Genomic DNA, 23,273 nt, shown 5'->3' with positions numbered 1-23,273 from the left:
ATAGATGAGAGATGAGATATAGAGGAGCGATATATATCTTATATAATATATAATATATATACATGTGTGTATATGTATATATATATATTATATATCTATATATATATTATATAGATATATATATATATATATATACAAAGAGAGAGAGAGAGAGAGATGTATATATATATATATATTGATATATATATATATATATTATATATATATATGTGTATATATATATATATATATATATATATATATATATATATACACATATATATATATATATATATATGTGTGTATATATATATATATATATATATATATATATATATATATATATATATATGTGTGTGTATATATATATATATATATATATATATATATATATAGTATATATACAGCACAGACCCACCTTCTAATTCAATGGGTTTTCTTTATTTTCATGACTATTTATAAGGCAATAAATCCCACTTATTAACCTGACAGGGCAGGTTGACCTATGAAGTGAAAACCATTTCAGGTGACGACCTCTTGAAGCTCATCAAGAAAATGCAGAGTGTGTGCAAAGCAGTAATCACAGCAAAAGGTTGCTACTTTGAAGAAACTAGAATATAAGGGCTATTTTCAGTTGTTTTACACTTTTTTGTTTAGTGCATATTTCCACATGTGTTATTCATAGTTTTGATGCCTTCAGTGTGAATCTACAATGTCAATAGTCATGAAAATAAAGGAAACTTATTGAATTAAAAGGTGTGTCCAAACCTTTGGTCTGTACTGTACGTCTTGAATTTGGAAAAAGAAAAAAAGTATTTATCTCTAAAGAAGGGTTCGGTGAATCTGCATATGAAACTGATGGGTTCGGTACCTGAAAAAAGGTTAAGGACCACTGCACTAAAGGAAAAGATGTTGTGCTCTCTAAAATGTCTTATCAGTCAGCTGACTGAGACCAATGCACTCTATGGATATCGATGCATTCAGCTTCATTCAAGTTTTCCGTCTGTGTTTAGTTTCAGAGGATTTGAGTTTTGGAGGAACGTACTCTGGGATGGAGCCCATGGGTTTGATTTGGAGCTTGCGTCCGGTTCCAGGCAGCCGCACCGGACTCAGGTAAAACATTTTCAATTCTCTAAACGTCTGAATATTACTCCGTTACCGGAAATTTAAATTAAGCTGCGTTTTATCCAAATGGTTCCAAAACCAATCAAGTTATGCCGAAGTGATTGAAGGATATTTGTTTCTTAGTCTTTTGACGTCATGTTTGCAGAAAAGAAGGATTTCTTGTGCGATATTGAAGGCAACGTGTCTTTTGTTTTCAGCATTTCAATTGATATTTTTGTGTGGTTCAATCAGATAAACAGTAAAGATGACCTGTTATGTTTCCTTGAACAGGTTAAGATGTGTCTAGACAAAATGTGTTCATTACATTTTTGGTACAGAATCATTCTTAGATAATCACATTTTAGTCTGTTAAGCTATTTTAGGGCCTCTGTCACTTTAAATGTAAATGAGCTGCTGTTAATCATCGTTTAATCAATGTTTACACTCTCATGTGAAAATGGCTATGAAAATACGTACAATTATACAAGTGTACAATTGAAAAGCAGAAGTGGAGCCTCCTGCACAACCAACAACAATTCAGTAAGTGGTTTCTGAATAGTAAGTCAACAACAAAACTCTTGTCTTTTAGAGCAGCCATTGTACAACACATACAATGGCTGTTGGAACTCTGCTGGGGTTGCTAGGTAACAGGACAGCGTCCATAGAATCTACCTTAACAATCGGATTGTTTTTGAAAAGGCTCATTTTCCAAACACCAAAAAATATGAAGTTATTTTTTAAAAAGTGGTCGGTGTTTTTAGAAGCAGTAGAAACCCAAATGGAAGTCTAAAAATGTACATTTATTATCTCAGGTTTGCTTTAAATCAGTTCTTGATGCTTGACCCATGACCTCCAGGAATCTGTTCATGCAGGAAAACCCTCCCATGTTGTTATTGCCATTGCCTTCACAGAGCATCTTTTCAGCAAGAGTGTGTGAGAATTAAATCACACATGACAAATCATTCTTTGTTCACATAGATAAACTTGCTGGCATCAGTCTGGAAACGTAAATGTAACTTTGTAGCTGGTTCTGCTTCACTCTTCCCTGGTCAGGTTGAGGAAGAAGGACGTCACCACCCCCATGCTGATCACCATCTCCCTCTACAATGGACATGAGGACTTCAGGGACAACAGCCCTCTGGTTTCCATGGTAACGGAGAGGTGGTACATGGGCCCAGGCATCCAGCGGATCGAAATCACTGATGGAGAATTACGAGGGGCTCTCTTTATACCCCCAGGTGAAACCGCAGTGCAGGACAATTTATTTATTTATTTCAGTCATTTTTAACGTTTCCATACACAAGTAAAAAAAAACACACAATGCTGAAAATCAAAATTTCACTTTATAATGAGTTTAACATATTTTTTTTAATTTTCTTCTTACTAAATATTTTTTTAAAAAATTGGCACAATTTAGTGATAATTTATTTCTTTAATTCTTTTAATTGTCCTTCAGTTGTATTCTGAAGCTGCTGCTAACTATGACCAGACCTTTACAATGTAGCATCATTAGCACATACTGTAGATGTTAATAACTTGGACACATAAATATATATATATAATATATTATTTATGTGTTTAGGACCCAACACTGAACCCCTGGTTCTTCACATATCCAAGAATATTTTGCTCCAGTTAAAATGTTCTAATTTAACCCCCGATAGTAATGTCACAAATCAGCAGGTGTAGCGTAGCTGATTCTGCGTTGTGTCTTGTAGAAGAGTGACCACAGCTGATTGGAAATCACTTTTAATGATCCTGCATTCAAATGGCAGAAAATAGTACTCAAGAACAGGCTTTTCTTTTCACAGTGTTCCACAGCGCCTGTTTAATCATGAACAATACTATTTTCAGCACATAGATGAAGCAATGTTTCATGTATCAGAAGAGCAGCTAGATAACTGCTAACTGCAGGTTAAGTGCTTCAACACCCATTGTTTTACAAAAACAGTAATAAAACTAACACTGATTACACTTAAAATACACTTATTAAACACAGAAAGCAAAACTTCATACCTTCTCCCACGGAATCCAAACAGAAAGAGCGCGACGGAGAGCGTGGGAAAACCTTTCACAGATTATAATGGTATGACCCGATAACTTTTCTTTTTTAATTTTCGAACTGATACTTTAAACAACAATCTATGAACTCAATATGTTAAACATTAAAGGTAATAATTCACAGTTTTATTCACAACATATTAAATTTGAATAAAGATAATAATTTTGGGACAGGAAGTTACCCACTGTTTTGAAATGGATTGGTCGTCTTTTCAAAATAAAAGCTGTCGGTGCTCATATAATTTCCTACCGGAATAGCTTCTCACTTTACAATCTAGTGTAATAACATCACACTGCTACACAGGCACTGGCCGTTACCTAGCAACCCAAGTTGAGTTCCGCCCGTTACTTGGCAACCAAAGCTGAGCTCCAGAAGGTTTTGGGTAAATTCAATTCATAAATACTTTATTGATTCCAAAGGGAAATAAAATGTTGTAACTCATATTAAAGCAGCTGGTTTTAACTCAGGGTCTATAGTGTCAAATGCTTTTCTTTAGTATTATTATTATTATTGATAAATTGTGAAAAACGCTTCAGAAGCCTTTGTTTTCCAACTGTAATTGGAGATATGGATATTCAGTACGAATATTGGCTGGTCCTGCAGGTCCAGGCCCGTTCCCTGGGATTCTGGACCTGTGGGGAGGCGGAGGCGGGCTGCTGGAGTACCGCTCCGCCCTGCTGGCCTCGCGCGGTTACGTCTGTCTGGCTCTGGAGTATTTCAAAACGGGGCAGATGAAGTCAACAGATATGAGTTTTGAATACTTTGAGGTTTGTGTAACTTTCCTTTTACTTCATCTATTTTCAGAATCAGTAAATCTCTTAAAGTGGACGTTTCATGACTTTAAATCCTCCCTTTTTTACATTAAGTTCTTCCTTTGTGGCGTCTGCGATGCTTTGGTCTTATTCCTGGTCGCAGAGCGTTCCACTCCACCCTGTTCGGACTTTTTTTGGAAATATTCTCATTACCAATTACTACAAACACTTTACACCACAAACTGGAAATTTTTTTCTTCTTCATTATCCATTTGTTTGATTATCTGAGTCATGGCTGTGTGAAAAATACCAAGAATTGTGACAGTTTTGCATTTATTTTGCCCTAAGACTCTCATAATTCAGTCATTCACTAAAAAACAAAGAAACCTTTTCCTTTTCATATCCAAAGAACTTGATTCTGAAGGTTCTGTGGATGAAAACATCCAATCAGCACCCTGTTTGTTTGTGCAGAACGCCTACCATGTCCTGAAGGACCATCCTCAGGTCATCCCAGACAGAGTCGGGATCATCAGTCTCTGCCTCGGCACCATCGTGACCCTCGGCTTGGTGGCGGAAAGCACAGAGATCAAGGTAAGTCTTCTCCTGACGAAAACTTAGCTTAGCTTGATGAGAATCTTCAAAACGTTTCAGAAAGTTTGAGACTTTTCCTTTAGACTCATAGCAGGATTCTCAGTCTTTGTTTCAATATGTGATAAATAGTTTGGTGAATCTGATACAAATCAAGTTACTTTGGATCATTAAACCAGCTGTGATAAACGTCCGGGTTGTCCAAGCAGAAACCTGCCCAACTGTTGCTTAATGGACTTTTGGCTTTATTACAACTGTTTAAACTGAAGTTATTTTGCAGAAATTCAAACTTTGTCTGTCAGAATAACAATATTTGCTGGATGATAAAGTATCCCAGAAGTTATTTTAGTTTGAGACCATCTTCAAATGATATAACGGAATAACAATGCAAGAACACGTGGTCACAGATCAATCAACTTTAAATACTAATCAATATTTAACACATGGAGCTGGAAGACATTTTAAATATCCAAAACTAAATGAACTAAACAGAAACAATAAATATAATGAATTATGAAGTTTTGTCAACAGAATTATAATAAAAAAAAGACCAGACTGAAGATTTTATCATCCAGTTTTTGGTAGAAAAACAAAAACAATAAATCATGCAAATCTTTCTCATTTAGACTGCAATTAATTGATTATTGATTATTGCGACAGGCCTGATTAAAGGGGGGATTTTTGGTCATGATTGATTTTTAAAGCAGTTTAAAGGGTAAAATATCCGGGGTGTACATACTTTCTGTTCGGTGTATCAGTTTGATCTCTGGTGTCTCCTCAGCCTGGTCTGTAACAGCAACATTCTCTGATCACAGCTTTGATTCAGAAACCAGTTCCTGAACGCGTCGTGCGGCGTCCCGCAGGGTTCTGTACTCGGCCCGTTTTTATCCTCGATATCTGGTCGAGTTTTGATGTTCGCCGTGGTTCTGTTTCAGCCCTGTTGCGTCGTTTGCATCAGCAACATCATCAGCAAATCGCCAGGGAAAACCCTCAGCGGGTTCCACCGAAGCATTCCCAGGTAGGTCACTGGGAACACTGGGAACACTGGAGTTTCTCAGCCGGGATGGTTTGAACCTGTGTGTGTTGGCAGCGAGTTCAATAAGATACGCGTGGATGAGAACAACCATCAGATCTGGAGGGACGTGGGGCTGGCGCTGCTGCAGGAACCGTCCATGAAGGTGGACGTGAGTATTTCTGGTTCGTCTTCCTGAAGACTCGACTCCATTCGCTCAGAATTACAGCTTTCATTCCTGCAAGGTGGCCAAAATAAACTGTCCTCTGCTGCTGGTCAACGGATGTGATGACCAGAACTGGTGTGCGGTGGAAACGGCCGATGATGTGAGTTTTTGTTCCAGCTCTCAGAGGAACTTTAAAAGTTTTAGTCTTTGGATTTTCGCTCATTTTTTCTCAGATTGACGTTTGTTTACACGTAGCCGGGTTTTTATGAAAACGAATATCTCAGACACATCATTTAAAATATTTATCATACAGAAAATATTTCATCCACATGAACCGTAAAATAAAATGACGAGAACAAAGTCCTACAGTCACGAGAATGAACTTGTATGAGTTTAGTCATGTTATGAGAATAAAGTGGAAATAATACGAGAATAAACTTTTATTAGCAGAATAAAGTCATAAAATTATGAGGAAAAATGAGTACAAGAATAAAGTCGTAGTATTGCAAGAAAAAAGTCATGTTGGGAGAACTTCAACACAAAAAACAACGGCGGTAAAACGAGGATTTGGGAATTTTGTGAAGTTATTGGTTTCATAGATTAGGAAATACTGAATCTATTAATTATTATCAATAGAGGACCTTTAATTAGTTCTGCAAGCGACTGTGTCTGTTTGTACGACTTTATTTTCGTATTATTGTCTTTTTATTCTTGAAACTAAAAGTTCAGCCTGGCCCTAATATCTGCTTCCCATAAATTCATCAGATTTGTCTTTTTATTCCTGATCGTTTTTGTCAGGTCTAAATACCTATTAGACAATTTAAACAAACACAGGAAAGACAAGAGAGTTAGATTCTTTGTTTCTCGCGAGGAGAGCAGACAGAGATGTGCTTTCAGTTACAAATCTCCAAATGCTCTGAAAACACATCTGACCGCTCCTCTCTTTTTATTACTCTCAGAAACCCTCGTACATTGGGCGCTTTGCAACTTCTCAAAGGGAGGGGCAAAACAATTTATCACATAGTTGCGGCGCTAATGACATTCACTATTTAGACACATGTTATCTACACTCTAAATCCTTCTCCAGTCGAGTACCAGACACGGCCGGCGTTGAGTAAAACAAGTTGTATATCACACAGGAGAGCTAGAAGAGTTGTCTCCGCTATCTCCCAGGCTTTGCTGATGGCATCTCAAGGAAGTCACAGGAAGGAATCAAAGTTATTTAACACACAGAAACATTACTTAAAATAGAAGAAAAAGAGAAAAAGCATATAATTAAACATTATCTAAATGTAACTACAAGGCTACATAATACAACGAATATTTGATAATTACTAAAAATACAATTTATCCAACAGTTTTGAACTAAACGAATCAGAGCTCGGCTCTTATTTCAGTCTGGAGTGAAGGTTTCCGTGTTTCCCTCCCAGATTTCCAAGACGATGAACGCCGCGGGGAAGGGTCACCTGTTGACCCGGCTGGACTACCCTGAAACCGGACATCTGATCGAGCCGCCGTTCTCGCCTCACTGCCCCGCCGGAAACTTCATTATGTACAGCTCCAACCAGAAAGGTGAGCAACACACACAGAATCACAGAAAAGACACTTTAATTACATTCATTCTATAGAAATGAGCTGAAAACTGTTGCAGATTTGAATACAAACTAGTCAACTAAGATCAGGAATGTTCTTAAAGGGCCGGTTTACCCAGAATGCATTTAGAAAACCCATTAAACAAACTGTTCAGTTATTAACAAATATATCAGAATTTCATGACTATTTTACGATCAAAATCACTGATTTTCTAAATGTTGGTGATCATGTATGACGTTAAACGTGACATTTTGTTGCTCCTCACATCGATAACAGATGGAAACTTGACATTGTGTAAAACTGAAGCAGCAGTGCAGAGAAAGGAGAAATGCATATTTTTGCAGAAAGTTTGCAAAAAATTCTCAGTGATGTATTAGTGCAAAAACGTTCAGGGTTCTGTTGATTTTGCATAAATGTAACTAGTATTTTTTCATCAATATTAAGAAATTATTTACTCCAAATAAGCTCCTATATCTTGCTGAAAAGTTACTTTTTTGTCTCACTTCAAGTACATGAAGATATTTTCTTTAGAAACTAAAATTACCAGGTGAGATGTTTTTGTTTTTGCAGTGTATTACGTTCACTTCCCATCGTCCCCATTGCTCCTCCGGGTGGTGGCAGCATCATGCTAAGGGGTTTTTGTTTTTGGTGCCCAACTGCAATTCAAGAGCGATGAAAATTTATTAAACATTTTATTCTCAACCAGAACAAAATAATTACAGATCACAGTGGAAAATGAATATGCAGCACAAAGTATTCATCTTTCATAATGATTTCCAATTTCAAATGCAGGCCGCACCTTTCAGATTGAGATTGCTTTGTTTGAGGAAGTTCCAGTAAAAAGTTGACGGTTTTGGGGTCTGTGCTGAAGTGTGGGCTGTGTTGCAGTGATCCAGCGCTACGGAGGGAAAACGAAGCCGCACAGCGACGCTCAGGACGACTCCTGGAGGAAGATCCTCAGCTTCCTGCGCCACCATCTTTACTGCAGCCAGAAGGCCAAGATGTGAGGCAGGTTCACTCCTCAGCATCAGGTTCTGTGGTTTTACGCTTTTCTACACATTTTCTTTGGTCAAAATAAACATTTTCAGAGCAAAAATACATTAAATTTACAGAGAAGACAGAGAATAAAGTCTGAAAATTTACTTTCAAATTTCCAGCAGCTTTTATTTCAATAAACAAGCCAAATTAAATTTGACTGAAATAATCTACAACTTTATGTACTTTTATACAAAAATCTGTTTAATTAACTTTGTATCCTGTGATCATCTTACAACATGCGACAAACTGAGTTCATTATTTGTTTATTATTGTTAAAAATTCATAATGTTTATATATTTTTGTCCAATTTCCTTCTGATGTCGGTTTAAATTGAAGTTTTACTTTAATGTAGAGACTGAAAATCAATAAGTTTAAAATTTATTGCAGCTTTACATAAAAAATAAACTTAACTTCTGTTAGTTTTGATGATCACATCCAATATTTCATTTTATAAGGATATTTTCCTTCCACTAAACTTTCATCCTTTTTATCAATAACCTTTCGTGTCTGATGAATTTAATATTTCTGTTTTGCAATGTTAAATTCTAATGTACGAGCAACTGAACGTTGTTTTCTGTAAACTGCAATCAATAAATCGATCATTAAATAAACTTAATAGATTTACTGTTGTGTGATAAATATGTCAATTCTTATTGTTATGAATTTTGTTGTTTTACTGTCTGAATGGACTCATTAAAAAAGATCTTTACAATTTTTGGATGGATGAACGGTTGGATGAACGGTTGGATGAACGGATGGATGAACGGATGGATGAACGGATGGATGAACGGTTGGATGAACGGTTGGATGAACGGATGGATGAACGGATGGATGAACGGATGGATGAACGGATGGATGAACGGTTGGATGAACGGATGGATGAACGGTTGGATGAACGGTTGGATGAACGGATGGATGAACGGATGGATGAACGGATGGATGAACGGATGGATGAACGGTTGGATGAACGGATGGATGAACGGATGGATGAACGGTTGGATGAACGGATGGATGAACGGTTGGATGAACGGTTGGATGAACGGATGGATGAACGGATGGATGAACGGATGGATGAACGGATGGATGAACGGTTGGATGAACGGATGGATGAACGGATGGATGAACGGATGGATGAACGGTTGGATGAACGGATGGATGAACGGATGGATGAACGGATGGATGAACGGATGGATGAACGGTGCAGAAACTGATTAAAGTCTCTTCCTTCCCAGTTTTTCAGTAGGAACTCCATCAGGAATCGTTTCCAGGACGAATCGTTTCCATGATGAATCGTTTCCAGGACGAATCGTTTCCATGATGAATCGTTTCCAGGACGAATCGTTTCCATGATGAATCGTTTCCAGGACGAATCGTTTCCATGATGAATCGTTTCCAGGACGAATCGTTTCCATGATGAATCGTTTCCAGGATGAATCGTTTCCAGGACGAATCGTTTCCATGACGAATCGTTTCCAGGATGAATCGTTTCCAGGATGAATCGTTTCCAGGATGAATCGTTTCCATGATGAATCGTTTCCATGATGAATCGTTTCCAGGATGAATCGTTTCCATGATGAATCGTTTCCATGATGAATCGTTTCCATGATGAATCGTTTCCAGGATGAATCGTTTCCAGGATGAATCGTTTCCAGGATGAATCGTTTCCATGATGAATCGTTTCCAGGATGAATCGTTTCCATGATGAATCGTTTCCAGGATGAATCGTTTCCAGGATGAAACCTCCAGCTCTCCAGACTCTGGTGTCGCTTATGGAGCAAAATAATAACTTGTAAAAATTATTTTTGATTAATAAACAAAGTGAACCATTTTTAAAAAAAAATCCCAAATATTACTGAACAAATCAGCCGATTCCAGTTTGATGTGCTGTGAAACTGATCATTTATTGATTACCCACAGAACCAATCAGGTGGATGTTGTTATCGGACCTGCAGCAGCAGCATCACTCCTGCCGCTGATAAAGACGCTAAACGCACATTCTGTCTGAGCGTTTTGTTTCTGCAGTGAACTTCTAGCTTCCTGTGGGCTCAGCTGCGCTGGATGAGCGTCACGATGCGCTGAACGAGTCTCACAGTCGGCTTGCAGATCGGATAACGAGGCTGCAGCTTCTGCTCGGCGCTGGACGGAGTCACTGCGAATCTGCTGAGCAGAAAGAAACTGAATCATCAAAACGGTTGAACAGTGAAAGTTGTAGGCTGTGTGTCGTGATTCCAGCTGCTGTACATACTTAAATATAACTTATAGATTTATTGGCTGACAAAAATAATAACCATATGTTATGAAATATACTGTTTTTTCTGGCAATAAACCTCAAAATGTGAATTTTTTCTTGAACATTTACAACTTTATAAGATCACAAATTTCTCTTTTTTTAAGCTTAATCTCACATTTCTGTTTTTTTTCTAGTAGATTTTTGAATTTTCAAGGCCAGAATTTTATTTTACGTATTTATTTATTTTTTTTAGAAAATGTTTTAGATTCATCTAAAAACGTCCAAACTTTTTGTGTAAATTTTCTCCTTTTTTCTATCTACTATTGTCTGCCTTGGTTAATATATCATACTGATTTGGGCCTATCCACTCTCCTGCAGTATGCTGTGGTTGCCACTAGGCGGCAGTGCAGGCTCTGGATCTCCGACCTGAATTCCTCTCTGAAGTTTAGCTGCAGGTGCTGAGCCAGCTGGTTGTTGTACTGCAGACAGGCCAGCAGGAGGCGACAGCGCTGGAACAACAGAACGGACCCCTCCGGGCTCAGAACCGACCCGGTCTGGTCTGACAGAACCAGAACCAGCAGCTGGGCCTGGTGGCGGATGAAGGGCAGCTGCGGAGGACAGACTGAGGTTACCTGGAGGAGCTGAACAGCTGGACTCCTGTGAGGAAGGCTTACCAGGTGGGGGTGAGGCTGAAGGACTCCCAGGATCCACGACACGGACACGAAGTTCTCTCCGGGGAAACATCGGCTGGTCTGAAACAGAAAGAACGTTCCTAAAAACTAAGCATTTTGTAAATCGTTCAGTAGGCCCGGAGGTTCTGAAGGCATTTTCAGTCCACTGATCAAAACCAAATGATCTATTTGAACCAACAGTTTATAAAACCTCCATCAGCAAAACTCAGCATTTCCAGCTGAAACCAGAAGTTTACATCCCGGAACTTTTGTCTTTTAGATTTGATGTGTTTAGTTTGGAGAGATCTATGGATACATGTAGACGGGAATATTTATAGATATTTCTTTACCAGAACTGAAAGTTGTGAACTTCCTTCCAGAACTCACCTGGTAGCCCAGCAGCAGCAGCTCAAACAGCAGAGAGCAGGCAGCATCCAGGTACTCTGAGACTAAACCCTGGAGCTGCAGAGATGCAGGTTAGAGACTAACTGGTTGTTTTATGACGGATTTTAATAAATCCCTGATGTGAACCAGTTTACCTCGGATTCAGACGCGGAGCCTCGACTCTGCTTCTCACCGTCAGGATCACAAACGAAGGCGAGCAGCAGTCTGGAGATCAGAGCCCCTCTGCAGGAGGAAACACCGTTTATCCTGGGAGTTTATGCAGCGAGTGCTCAAACATTTAGCTGAAAACTGGTGAAATATCATAAGTTAGCCTTAGATTTAGAACAGACAGAGCAAAACTGTCAGCCTAAACAATCTGGAGTCGATTTGGAAACGGTAAGAAAAATGACAAACGTACAAAAGGTGAGGAAATTTCTAAAGCTGAAAAATATGACCCTGTATTAGAGCCATCAAAGAACAAAATAAAAAAGGAATACATTTCTGCAAAAAAAAAAAATCAAGGAAAAGTTTGAAAATACAAAAATTTACTAGAAAAATATCAGAAATTTTCTGATTAATCTCAGAAATTTTCTAGAAAAAAACTTGAAAAGTTTTAAATTTTTTACTTTTCAAAGTTCCAAGTTTTTCCTAGTTTTTTTCTTACAAATTTTTGACTTTTCATAACAGAAATTTAAAAAGAAAATTCTTACAAATGTTTTTATTTTCTTGTTTTTTTGTTTTAGATTTTTAGATGTAAATTTATTCCTTTTTAAAAAGATTTACCATAATACATGTTGAATTATTCAGCTACAGAAATTTCCTCACTTTTTGTAAATTTCAGTGTTTTTTTCCTCAACATGTTTCCAAGTTGACTTCTGTTCATTCAAGTTGGCAACTCTGAAGCTACTGCTAATTTATTTTTCACTAGTGAATTGATTTTAAAATATTTGAAAAATCTTGAGTTTTTCGTTAATTGATTTTTGAATTATTAAAAACATCAGCTCACACATCCACATAATGTGTGAAAATAAATTAAGTACCTGGCAGCTGTTCAGCAACTGGAGAAGGAAAATCCTTGTGTTTACCTCTTGGCGAAGAGCAGGCTGCTCCTGGACACTTCCACCTCCGTCTCTCTGAACATGACGGCGAACGTCTGGATGATCAGCGTACTCAGCCTGAAAGAGATTGGCAACGTTAGCACAAATATCTGCTGAAAATGGGATTCAAGCAACTTTAAACGCATTTAGAGCTGGATGTGAAACCTTAACCTGACGTTTTATTAGCTACGCTCAATTAAGCTGATTTCTCCAGAGCATAAAAATATGAGTCCATCCAGTCGTACACCTCACCACTGTCTCACCATCTGACTTTTTCTGGTCTTCCTTTAATCAACAAAGAACAACAATATTTAAAGTCAAACCTCATCTATGGGTAAAACGTAGCAAAACTGCCCTAATTCAAACCCAATTTACTGTGGCATTAGCCTAGCTTAAATCTCTATAGCGCTAGCATAAATCTATAGCTGTTAGCCTAGCTTAAATCTCTATCATCAGTAATTAAATTACCATTCTCTGCTAAGCTAAGTATGCTACTTGGTGAGTCAGTAGTGCACTGATTCCCTATGCTAAGTAGCAGTGTTGGAGGTTAACAACCTGAGCCTGACCTAAATCTGCCCCCTGGTGGTGGAGGTTGGGACTGTCAACACGAGTCTCTTACAGTAGCTGATCTGTGGTGTGAACTCTGCTGAAACTCTGACAGCCATGAAGACATTCCTCCAGAGTCTGAACCAGGAAGACGAACGCCTCACCGGACTGGGAACAAAAATAAATGGATAAAAATCTTGATTTCTGTCCACATTTCCAGGTATTTTCACTCTGTCTGTTCTCTTTATCGTAACGTCTCACCCTCCAAAAGAGCCTCCTCAGCGTGACGTTGCGGTGAGCCGCCGTCCTCAGCTCCTGCAGCAGAAGGTACCGGTTCTCCACGGTGATGCCGTCCTGCAGCAGCTCCGAACTCAGCTGAGCGAACAGGTGAGCCGTCCGCTCCGCGCTGCAGAGACCAAACAGACTCCAGCATCTTTCTGTCTGAGGCTGGTGGAGACCAGTACAAGGAGACCAGTACAAGTCATGGTCTACTGGTTCACTGGGTGGAGACCAGACATTCATCCATCCATTTTCTAACACCTTGTCTCTAATGGGGTCAGGAGGAGCTGCTGCCTCTCCAGATAACGTTCTGGGCGAGAGGCGGGGTCACCTGGAGGCGGGGTCACCTGGACAGGTCAGTCTGTCACAGGCATGTAGACCAGAACATTTTCAAATATTTGCACAGTGTACAGCTCAAAAGCAGCTAAGTCAGTCAGTCAATCAATAATAATAATAATAATAATAATAAGAGTCACGGACCGGACGCTTTGAGAGATGTTCCCTGATTTCAAAACTATGGCTGATGAGCTGCTTGTAATTTGTGCCTTACCAGAGGCACAAACGTCATAGTGTCGACATTGAATATAATGATGCTTTGCATGATCTGGTTCACAGAAACACGCCTATTTTTCTCGTCTTTTGTTAGTTTTTTTGTCAACAATTAGACATAACAATTAGAAACATGGCTTGTTTGACCAACTGGGACAACACCAGTATGGTCTGGGCCACATTTGGTGCTTCTGCAGTTTTCTCTTCTTCCTGAAAAGGAAAAACAGAGGAAGGAAAGACAAAGGTAGAATTAACTAAGGATGGAGGAATGAAAGAGCATCTCCAACTTGCATTGTCTTGAAGTTTTCTTCCAAAAACGAGGGATGATGGAGAAAGAAAAGGTGGAAAAAGACAAAGAACGTAACAAGGACTTTCAGACTGATGGATCTTTTGTTTGCAGATGTAATTTTTGGTTGTGCAGAGAAGAGAATCACACTATTTGGATCTACTGGCTGATTTAGATGAGAAATTAGTTTCTTCATGTCCGTTCCTGTCTGGACTCTTGGGAAATCTCTGATGCTCCCAGATTAATAATCCAGCGTTTAGTTAGAAGAGACGGTCAGATCACTGAAGACCAGAGAGTTTAATTCACTTCTGAAATAAAAGATCCGTTGTTCCAACCTGATGGAGTCAGACGACGGCGTGCTTCTCCTCCTGTAGACCGGATCCAGGAGCCGGGTCGACTTCTGGACACACAGACGTCCGGCTGTCAGACAACAGACAACAGAACCAGACTGACCTCTGAGTCTCGACCCACGATGACGAAACTGTTCCAGCAGCTCTGCAGGTGGAGGTACAGGGTGGAGGTCTGAGAAACCACGTAAAGGTGCAGCTCGGCTTCCCTCTCTTCCCCGAAGTCCGCTCGGTCCCGCCTCAGCAGCCGGGTCAGGACGGCGCCGATCCTCCGGGTCACCTGGAACCGCCATGAGGGACACCATGCTGAGTTTGGACCAAACAGAACGCTGTGACCTCTGACCCTGCCGTTTAAATCGACCCGTTTCTCAGTGGCATTAGGTATTTAGAAGAGAAACGGGCCCACAGCATCACAGAAGCTCTACCGTGCATAATAGTGGGAATGAGGTCCGTTTAGGAAGGAAGGAAGAAACAAAGGAGATAAGGAAGGATGAAAGGAATCAAGGAAAGTCAGACGACAAGGACAGAAAGAGCAAAGGAAACAAGGGAGGAACCAAGGAGAGAAGGAAAGGAAAGGAGACGGAGCGTTTATCCAGCAGAGCCGGGAATGAATCTGGAATTCTTCTAAACTTTTCCAGACCTGGAAAATCCTGAAATCAATCCCAGGTTTTTCCTCACTTAACTCACCTGTCTTATTTGAATGGAATGTTTTCCTTTCTTTCCCATTTTAAATAGTTTTCACAAAACAATTGGAGTTTTTCCCTCGTTGTCATTTATTATCTTTAACCCTGATAATTAGTGTAAATCTAAAGAAATGAAAGTTTTCTTTAGCTTTTGGAAGCCGCCCTCACCTGGCGGCTCTCGGCTGTTTTCAGGTTTTCCTCTGGTGGTGAGGAAGGAGGCGAGGGAGGATGAGGAAGAGGATGAGGAAGAGGAATCCTGGGGAGGCCCAGAGTCTCCGGGTCGGGGCAGGAGGAAGAGCGGCTGGTCTTCATCACCGGCTGGAGCTCCTCTTTCTCCCACCAGCTGAAAACAGAAACAGGTTCAGCGGAGATGGCAACACGCCGCTCTTACTGCAGCACAGCACTGTAAACATTTCATCTGGAAACCAGTTTAAAATCAGCATGTCCACCATTGGCAGGATATCAGTGCAAACATACATATATTCTCCATTACAACCATGGTGGCCATCTTGAAAAGATTTCTACTGGCCCAGTTATGTCAGATTTGACATAAAATAATTGTTCTTGACAACCACAGCACCATCTTGAAAAAGGTCTGCCATCTTGACACAATATGATTTTTTCTCTGTCTGTATATTCAGTTTTCTCCTGCACCACTGGTGGATGACGTCGTTTTAGAGTTTGTCCTTGAACGTTTCTGTTTCTGTCTTTAGCTTCATTTTGTTCTGAACTCCTGCTGTTTAGCTTTAGCTTTATGAACTGATGCGTTTAATGACGTCCCAGTGGAGCAGCACATGGACACATTTACACTCTGTGCTGTTTACATCAGCTTCCTTTGTGGCCTCCAGGCAACCATTCAGAGGCTGTGACAGTAAATCTTCCTTTCTTCGTCTCATTACTGTCGACACGCCATTTCCTGACAGAAGCTCAGAGGAATTAGCAGAGCGATATAATCCCAGGGGGCAGCAGCAAAAACAACAGGGCTGCTGCAAAATGAGACTTAAATCTGGATTAAATGTTTAATTCAACGCATTTCTGTCTTACTAGCAAGTTTTATTTTATTGGATTTGGTAGCAGTGGTGGGTATCGCTAACTAAAAGGCTATTAGCGCTAACCCTAAGCATTAGTTCAGCTCATGCTAAACCACTATACAAAAATATTAAGCTCATGCTAAAGTGTGACCAACATAGTATTTAGCAGAAGCTAATGCTAAAGCGCCGTACCAACATAGTATTTAGCAGAAGCTAATGCTAAAGCGCTATACCAACATAGTATTTAGCAGAAGCTAATGCTAAAGCGCTATACCAACATAGTATTTAGCAGAAGCTAATGCTAAAGCACTATACCAACATAGTATTTAGCAGAAGCTAATGCTAAAGCGCTATACCAACATAGTATTTAGCAGAAACTAATGCTAAAGCGCTATACCAACATAGTATTTAGCAGAAGCTAATGCTAAAGCGCCGTACCAACATAGTATTTAGCAGAATCTAATGCTAAAGCGCTATACCAACATAGTATTTAGCAGAAGCTAATGCTAAAGCGCTATACCAACATAGTATTTAGCAGAAGCTAATGTTAAAGCGCTATACCAACATAGTATTTAGCAGAAGCTAATGCTAAAGCGCTATACCAACATAGTATTTAGCAGAAGCTAATGCTAAAGCGCTATACCAACATAGTATTTAGCAGAAGCTAATGCTAAAGCGCCATACCAACATAGTATTTAGCAGAAGCTAATGCTAAAGCGCTATACCAACATAGTATTTAGCAGAAGCTAATGTTAAAGCGCTATACCAACATAGTATTTAGAAGAAGCTAATGCTAAAGCGCTATACCAACATAGTATTTAGCAGAAGCTAATGCTAAAGCGCTATACCAACATAGTATTTAGCAGAAGCTAATGCTAAAGCACTATACCAACATAGTATTTAGCAGAAGCTAATGCTAAAGCGCCATACCAACATAGTATTTAGCAGAAGCTAATGCTAAAGCGCTATACCAACATAGTATTTAGCAGAAGCTAATGTTAAAGCGCTATACCAACATAGTATTTAGCAGAAGCTAATGCTAAAGCGCTATACCAACATAGTATTTAGCAGAAGCTAATGCTAAAGCGCTACACCAACATAGTATTTAGCAGAAGCTAATGCTAAAGCGCTATACCAACATAGTATTTAGCAGAAGCTAATGTTAAAGCGCTATACCAACATAGTATTTAGCAGAAGCTAATGCTAAAGCGCTATACCAACATAGTATTTAGCAGAAGCTAATGCTAAAGCGCTACACCAACATAGTATTTAGCAGAAGCTAAATGTTTGCTGCTGATTCCTAAACATTGAGCAGAAACAACTGAAAAGTAAAAACTTTAAAGTAGAAAATAAAAACTAATGGTGAGAATAGTTAAAAACAAAACAATACATTTAATTTGAAATTTAAAAAAAAAAAATACTTTTAATGATAAAAATATAAAATTACATTCAAAATAAAAACTAATTAAAAAACTAAATTTAATATGTAAAAACCGCAAATACAGACACCTGAGATTAAACCTTTCATGTGTTTTGATAACAGATCAATATTTTATAGTCTAGAGGAAAATCTCAAACTGGTCACCTTATCCACCAGGAAGGTAACAAAAGGACAGTCAATACAAACTCCTAACATGGTAGAAATTCAAACAGGTGTGCTCACCTGTCTGCAGGATATCCTGTGAGGGAAGCAGAGACACGGGGAGGTTAGCATTACAGGTAAAGATTTCAGAACAAAGGGAAGCAACACCGGCTTCTTGGTTTTCCTCAGATCAGATCACAGATTATTCAGGCTTTAATGAATCTGTGTTTAACTCTCAGCTCAGCTTTCTCTTTTTGCATCACAAGCACATCGTCAGGATTCTGGCATTGTTCCGGTCTGGGTTTCATGCTAACATTAGCTTTATAGCTAAAACTAATATTTTAGCTAATATTTTGATATACAAGCTAAACTTCACATACTGAATAAACTAAAGTGCTAGTACACCATTTATACTACTCAGCATTTTAGCTAACATTAGCTTTTAAGCTAATTTTAGCCTATACAGTCCTGTTAGCATACTTTGTATGTCAGTCAAAATGCTAGTTATACCACTATAACTAGCATTCTGTGATACTATTCACAGAATTTTAGCTGCTATAGCATTTTAGCCCATTTTAAATTTAGATATTGCTGTTAGCATAAGTAAATGTCAGTCAACATTTACTTATGAAAATAAATAAATGTTTATTTATTTATCATAAATAAATAAACATTTATTTAAAATGTTTAAATTTTAACATTTTAAATGTTAAAAATTTTAAATGACTTCTACTGACATAATTTTAGCTAGCCATAGCATTTTAGCTCATTTTAGCTTAGACACGGCTGTAACCATAAGTCATGAAAACAAATTTATTTGAACCTTTTAAGTCGTGTATTCTGATTGGACAGTGGCTGGCTCTGCGAGAGGGCGGGGCCACAGAAGGAAGCCCCTCCCCCTTCTCCCTCTGTAACCAATCATGTTGCTTCTCTGCAGGCCTTTCTGGGATGTAGGTGATCCGTATGTGCTGACAGCGCTCCCTGTCCTTTGAATTGAGGAAATCTGGGAGGTCGTTCACCTGCACAGGTAAAACAGGAAATTCAGCACCAAGTCAGGAATATTTGACTGACATATTACGAAATTTTTCAATTTTTTCATTGCAAATTTATGTTGATTTATGGACTAAACATGAAAGCAATTGAAATCTCAGAATAAATTTCTGAAATTCCTTTATTCTTGTTTTATTTATAGAATAAAAAATGACCTCTCTCAGGTTTCCCTGTGAATCCTTAAAGTCTTAAACTCAAGTATCTAAAATGAGGGCCTTAAAATGTCTTAAATTTGTTTAAAAAGTAAGTTAGCCTTTAATCTTATTCCCTGGTCTTAAATGACCATTTTAGACTTTTTAATCTATGTTAAGATTCAAACTTTTTCGTCAGGCAAAGAGTTGAGTCAGACAACTTCACTGCTTTGTGACTCCAGACGGTTAAAGCTACCACTAGCTAGCTTTTTGGGTTTACTTCTATGGCAATATAGGTCTTAATAATGGTTTAAAAATGTTAAAATTGATAAATTAATTAAACTAAGTTTGTGAAACCTTGCTGCAACAGAAATTGTCATTTTTAGGTTAATTGTGTAGGAATTATGCACAAACTTGATGATTACATTCATTTATATATTGAAAATCAACTACATTTTCCAGACCTTGGTTAATTTTCAACATTTTTCCCCCTGCAGAGGCAGAGAGACGGAAACGGGAGCCAAGCGTTTATTTATTCAGGGAGTTTCACTAACAGATCGTCCAGGTGAGCTGCTGCAGCCACGATGGCGCCGTCAGACTCCAGCAGTAATCCGTCACGTTAGCACAGTCGGGATTATTGCTAAGCGTCTGACATAACAACAAGCTGCGGGAATCACAGATTTAGCTGCCAGCTTTCTGACTCTTTAAGTTGTGTTGTACTGACGTTAAACCTGTTTTCAGCTCCTGCACTGGGTCAGTCTGTTTAAAAATTATTTACAATCAGCGACTCGAATCATAATCAGCTTCTGGTTGGAGTCTGAAAATAGATTCCTTTTTATTCCTGTTTGATTACATTGATTGAAATGTTTTTGATGTGAGTTTAAATTAAATGGCTTGCAGGACAAGAGGCTAACTACTGTTAGGCTAATGCCAGAGAATGTGTAATCGAACAAAAGAGCGAATCCTGGTTCATTTAAAAACCTCGGTTTGACCGCTCCAAAAGCAGGAAGTGGACTACAGAGCAGGGCATTCTGGGTAAATACAACCTAAAGAAACGCGCTAGCTTAATGCTAGCAGGAGAAGTGGCTCATGGTCTTTAAGGCCACTCTGTGTTTCTTTACATGTTGTGAAGACGGAAGTTGCTCTCAGTGTCTTCAGAGGTCTTTGTGTCGTTTCCTTTAGTGATTCGTGGTGCAGCGCCCCCACAGGCCAGGAGGGGAACAGGTTTTTCAAAGAGTTTTTTGGTTTGAGAAAGAGAAACACAGGAGCTGAAAATATAACAAATGTTGCAACTTTTGTTCACCAATCGAAGCGACTGGATTATCATCACTTCTCACTTTCGTCTCTTACTACTCTGCAGTTTTCATTATTTGCATTATTTCAAATGTTAACTTCATGTTCATCTTTTGTCTTTTCTTATCTGCAGTTGGTTATTTCAGATGGCCGCTTGTACTGAGTCCGGTTCTGGTTCTGCTGGAGGTTCTGTTAAAGGGGAGTTTTTCCTCTCCACTGTCGGAGAGAATGCAAGTCAACGATTCAATGCAATCTGCTGAGTTTAGATCAACTTTTAAACTACTTTTCTGATGACCAGGATCAATTGGAATGTATGGATGATTGAATTGAAATGATTTTTTTTAAAGTGCTTCCAGACATTTTTTGTGAATCGGCGCTAAATAAGTAAAACTGAATTGATTTAGACTTAAGCTTTAGATGCACAAACATGTTTTTGTTCAACTTCATCCAAACATTTTGTGCCAGGTCCAATTTAACTTGAGAGAAAAACACAAACCATGATGCTGCCACCACCGTGCACACAGCATGCCTTTTACAGGTGAGGCCAAAATGATTCACCTTGAAGTCGGTGATATGATCTTTGTGTGACGGCGTGTTAGAGCCGCTAAAGACAAGAGCAAAATAAGGAGGAGTACATTTCCATTCAAAACATTCAGAAATTTTGAGATTCAACTCAGACATTTTCTAAAAACAAAAGTGGAAATTTCTGAGCTCAAAGTCTAACATTTGTGAGAAAAAAAAATATTTTTGAGATTTTCATTTACATTTCTAGAAAAAAACATGGAAATTTCCTGAGACTGAAAAGTCAAACATTTTCAACTTTTTAGAATTTTCTCGGTTTTAAAAGTAAAATATTAAAAATTTTTAAAGCTTAGAAATTTTCATGTTTTTTTAAAATGTTAATTTACTCAAAAAGATTTCTCACAAACTTTTGACTTTTCGAACGCAAAAATGTTGAATTTTTCTAGAAACGTCTGAGTTTCTTTATAGAAAACATTTCAACTTTTGAAGCTCAGAAATGCTTTTCCTAGAAAATTTCAAAGCTTAATCTATATTTATTTTAGGTTTTTGGCAGAAATTTGCTCCTTTTTTTCTACCCTGTATGGCCCTCAGACACCTTTGTATTTGTTCCTGTTGTGAACAATATGAACTTGACTTTGAGGTCAACTAAAAGGTAAGAAGTTATTTTTTCTTCTGAATAACGTTTCTGACTTGTTGGTGATAATCGTAACTTAAAGATGAATTTCAACAATGAAAACAACTTTTTCCTCTTTTTTTTCTCAGTTTTAAACTCACCAGCTCGATGTCGCGCACGCGCTCGAGGCTCACGGCGGCGGTCAGCGCGCGTGGCGGGAACTCCGTCAGGTACACGCGCTCGTCACTCAGCACCGCGTACATGTAGACCTTGTTGATGACGTCAGAGACCACCACGCATGGTTCGTAGGTTCGGATCCGCTCGTACAGAGCCCGCTCCGTGTTCCGCTTCAGGAACGAGTCCAGCCGGGCATTCCGGCGGGGCAGGAGCGGCAGGAAGTCGGATCGACTCCGAGCCATGACCCGGGGCGCTACTTTCTGCAGCGGATGGAGACAGGACGCGGTTCGGTTCCGCCGTACATGGCGTCGGTTCGTGTTTTGCTAAAGAAGCAGGCAGCGGGTCCAGTCAGGTTATGAACTAAACAGGTGAACCGCAAAGAGGGCGCACTGCTTTCTGATTGGTCCGCTTGTTTCCCTAGAGCGCTGCTGATTGGCTGAAAGGTAAACCGCTATTTATTAGAGTTTAATTCATATATATAAAGAAAAACAGTTTTTAGATACATTTAGATTCGCACATATATATATATATATATATATATATATATATATATATATATTCAGATTTGAATACATTTGATATTTGTTGCATATGCTGTTTACAATAATGAAGAATTTTTAAAAAATTGATATCTTTAAAGATGTTAGAATTTAATCATTTTTTTTTACAAATGACATTGTGAATATTTAGTTTTACGTTCCACAATAAAACTAACAATATTACATGACATGTATTGTTATCTAATATTGAATATTTAATTTAATAGCTTAATTACATATTCATTTAACAGGTTGAAATATTACATTAATTAACTTAAGTTGTAAGATTAGATGTGGAGAAAATCTGTAATAATCATTTTAGAATTTTTCAAATTTCTTTATTTATATGTATTGATTTCATAAATAGGATAATAAGTGATGTGATCATTATTTCACTGTTTGTTTGTTTTTCCTTCCCAGGACGAAATTTCCCCAAAGAAAACAAATAAAGATTCTTGTTTCATTTTCATAGAATATTTTCTGTCATTGCTGCAGCCCATAATTTAAGTTTAATCCCCCAAACCAGAATAATTTTGCTTGACTACTGCTGCTGTTTCAGTTATCGATCTGGGAACTTCCTGTTGTTTCACTGCAAATAAGTAAAATCAATGCAGAAATAATTAATAATAGCTTTTAACATGTAAAAAAAATCACAATTTAATGAATGAATGTTCAAAGTAATTGTCTATTATTTTAATTAAATAATTTATTATGTATTTAGATCCAATTTTATTTAAAAATACGAGATGCAAAAAATGTTTCCCCATTATTTATTTATTGCATCTTAGTTTTTTTGACAATATAGTTTTATTAAACCTTCAAAAAATGAAATATTTTCTAAATTTTGTTGTTTTATATGTTGTTTCGCCTTAAAGGGCCAGTAGAGGGCGCCAGAATGCAGTTAATGTAAAACAATTTAATAAGCGAATCCTACAAATTATTTTAGATATTTTTGAGTTTGTTTCTTAA

General features: G+C 38.2%; 3 protein-coding genes and 1 long non-coding RNA gene across 8 annotated transcripts in view; 3 read left to right on the top strand and 1 right to left on the bottom strand.

Annotated features, from left to right (window-relative positions):
• The window catches only part of LOC114161226 (acyl-coenzyme A thioesterase 1-like), a 17,213-nt gene extending 8,299 nt beyond the window's left edge, over positions 1 to 8,914 (top strand). For both annotated transcript variants that reach the window (XM_028044411.1, XM_028044412.1), the window contains exons 4-12: positions 993 to 1,092; positions 2,137 to 2,321; positions 3,749 to 3,912; positions 4,369 to 4,488; positions 5,421 to 5,503; positions 5,576 to 5,669; positions 5,743 to 5,823; positions 7,094 to 7,235; positions 8,145 to 8,914. In XM_028044411.1, the coding sequence (XP_027900212.1) occupies positions 993 to 1,092; positions 2,137 to 2,321; positions 3,749 to 3,912; positions 4,369 to 4,488; positions 5,421 to 5,503; positions 5,576 to 5,669; positions 5,743 to 5,823; positions 7,094 to 7,235; positions 8,145 to 8,263 (1,088 nt within the window). In that variant the 3' untranslated portion in view covers positions 8,264 to 8,914. The remainder of the gene's footprint in view (positions 1 to 992; positions 1,093 to 2,136; positions 2,322 to 3,748; positions 3,913 to 4,368; positions 4,489 to 5,420; positions 5,504 to 5,575; positions 5,670 to 5,742; positions 5,824 to 7,093; positions 7,236 to 8,144) is intronic.
• Positions 8,915 to 10,176: 1,262 nt separating this feature from the next.
• c17h12orf56 (chromosome 17 C12orf56 homolog) lies at positions 10,177 to 22,277 on the bottom strand. Of its 4 annotated transcripts, XM_028043716.1 has the most exons (14): positions 21,750 to 22,277; positions 18,803 to 18,998; positions 18,061 to 18,076; positions 15,535 to 15,709; positions 14,808 to 14,963; positions 14,672 to 14,736; positions 13,484 to 13,628; positions 13,296 to 13,390; positions 12,665 to 12,754; positions 11,735 to 11,822; positions 11,583 to 11,657; positions 11,199 to 11,276; positions 10,951 to 11,132; positions 10,177 to 10,451 (listed from the first exon to the last, which is right to left on the bottom strand). In XM_028043716.1, exons 1-14 carry the CDS (start codon positions 22,005 to 22,007, stop codon positions 10,340 to 10,342), a joined length of 1,731 nt encoding a protein of 576 aa, XP_027899517.1. In that variant the 5' UTR covers positions 22,008 to 22,277; the 3' UTR covers positions 10,177 to 10,339. The 4 variants fall into 4 exon arrangements, with proteins under 4 accessions (XP_027899517.1, XP_027899515.1, XP_027899516.1 ...); XM_028043714.1 differs by having other exon boundaries at positions 13,296 to 13,628; XM_028043715.1 differs by having other exon boundaries at positions 10,951 to 11,276.
• Positions 13,815 to 21,173, top strand: LOC114160851 (uncharacterized). Its single transcript, XR_003598876.1, has 4 exons — positions 13,815 to 13,856; positions 15,559 to 15,725; positions 18,917 to 19,006; positions 19,658 to 21,173. It is a non-coding gene; the product is annotated as an uncharacterized LOC114160851 (long non-coding RNA).
• Positions 22,278 to 22,869: 592 nt separating the features above from the next.
• LOC114160850 (CD9 antigen-like) overlaps positions 22,870 to 23,273 on the top strand; it is a 6,858-nt gene continuing 6,454 nt past the window's right edge. Inside the window, exon 1 of the mRNA XM_028043718.1 lies at positions 22,870 to 22,887. The gene's annotated coding sequence lies outside the window, so the exon portion shown is untranslated. The remainder of the gene's footprint in view (positions 22,888 to 23,273) is intronic.

The sequence above is a fragment of the Xiphophorus couchianus genome, chromosome 17 (genome assembly GCF_001444195.1).
Source record: "Xiphophorus couchianus chromosome 17, X_couchianus-1.0, whole genome shotgun sequence".
Lineage (NCBI taxonomy): Eukaryota > Metazoa > Chordata > Actinopteri > Cyprinodontiformes > Poeciliidae > Xiphophorus > Xiphophorus couchianus.
The sequence above is the reverse complement of the archived record's forward strand: the minus strand, read 5'-3'. Positions and strand labels throughout refer to the sequence as shown.

Bases quoted from the DNA above. Each gene is read 5' to 3' on its own strand.
- c17h12orf56 (XM_028043713.1), bottom strand. From the start codon at position 22,007: ATGGCTCGGAGTCGATCCGACTTCCTGCCGCTCCTGCCCCGCCGGAAT. The intron at 14,964-15,534 runs GTGAGGGCGGCT...TGGCGGTTCCAG, and splicing joins AAACAGCCGAGAGCCGCCAG to GTGACCCGGAGGATCGGCGC. The intron at 14,737-14,807 runs GTGGGTCGAGAC...CTGTGTGTCCAG, and splicing joins GCTGGAACAGTTTCGTCATC to AAGTCGACCCGGCTCCTGGA.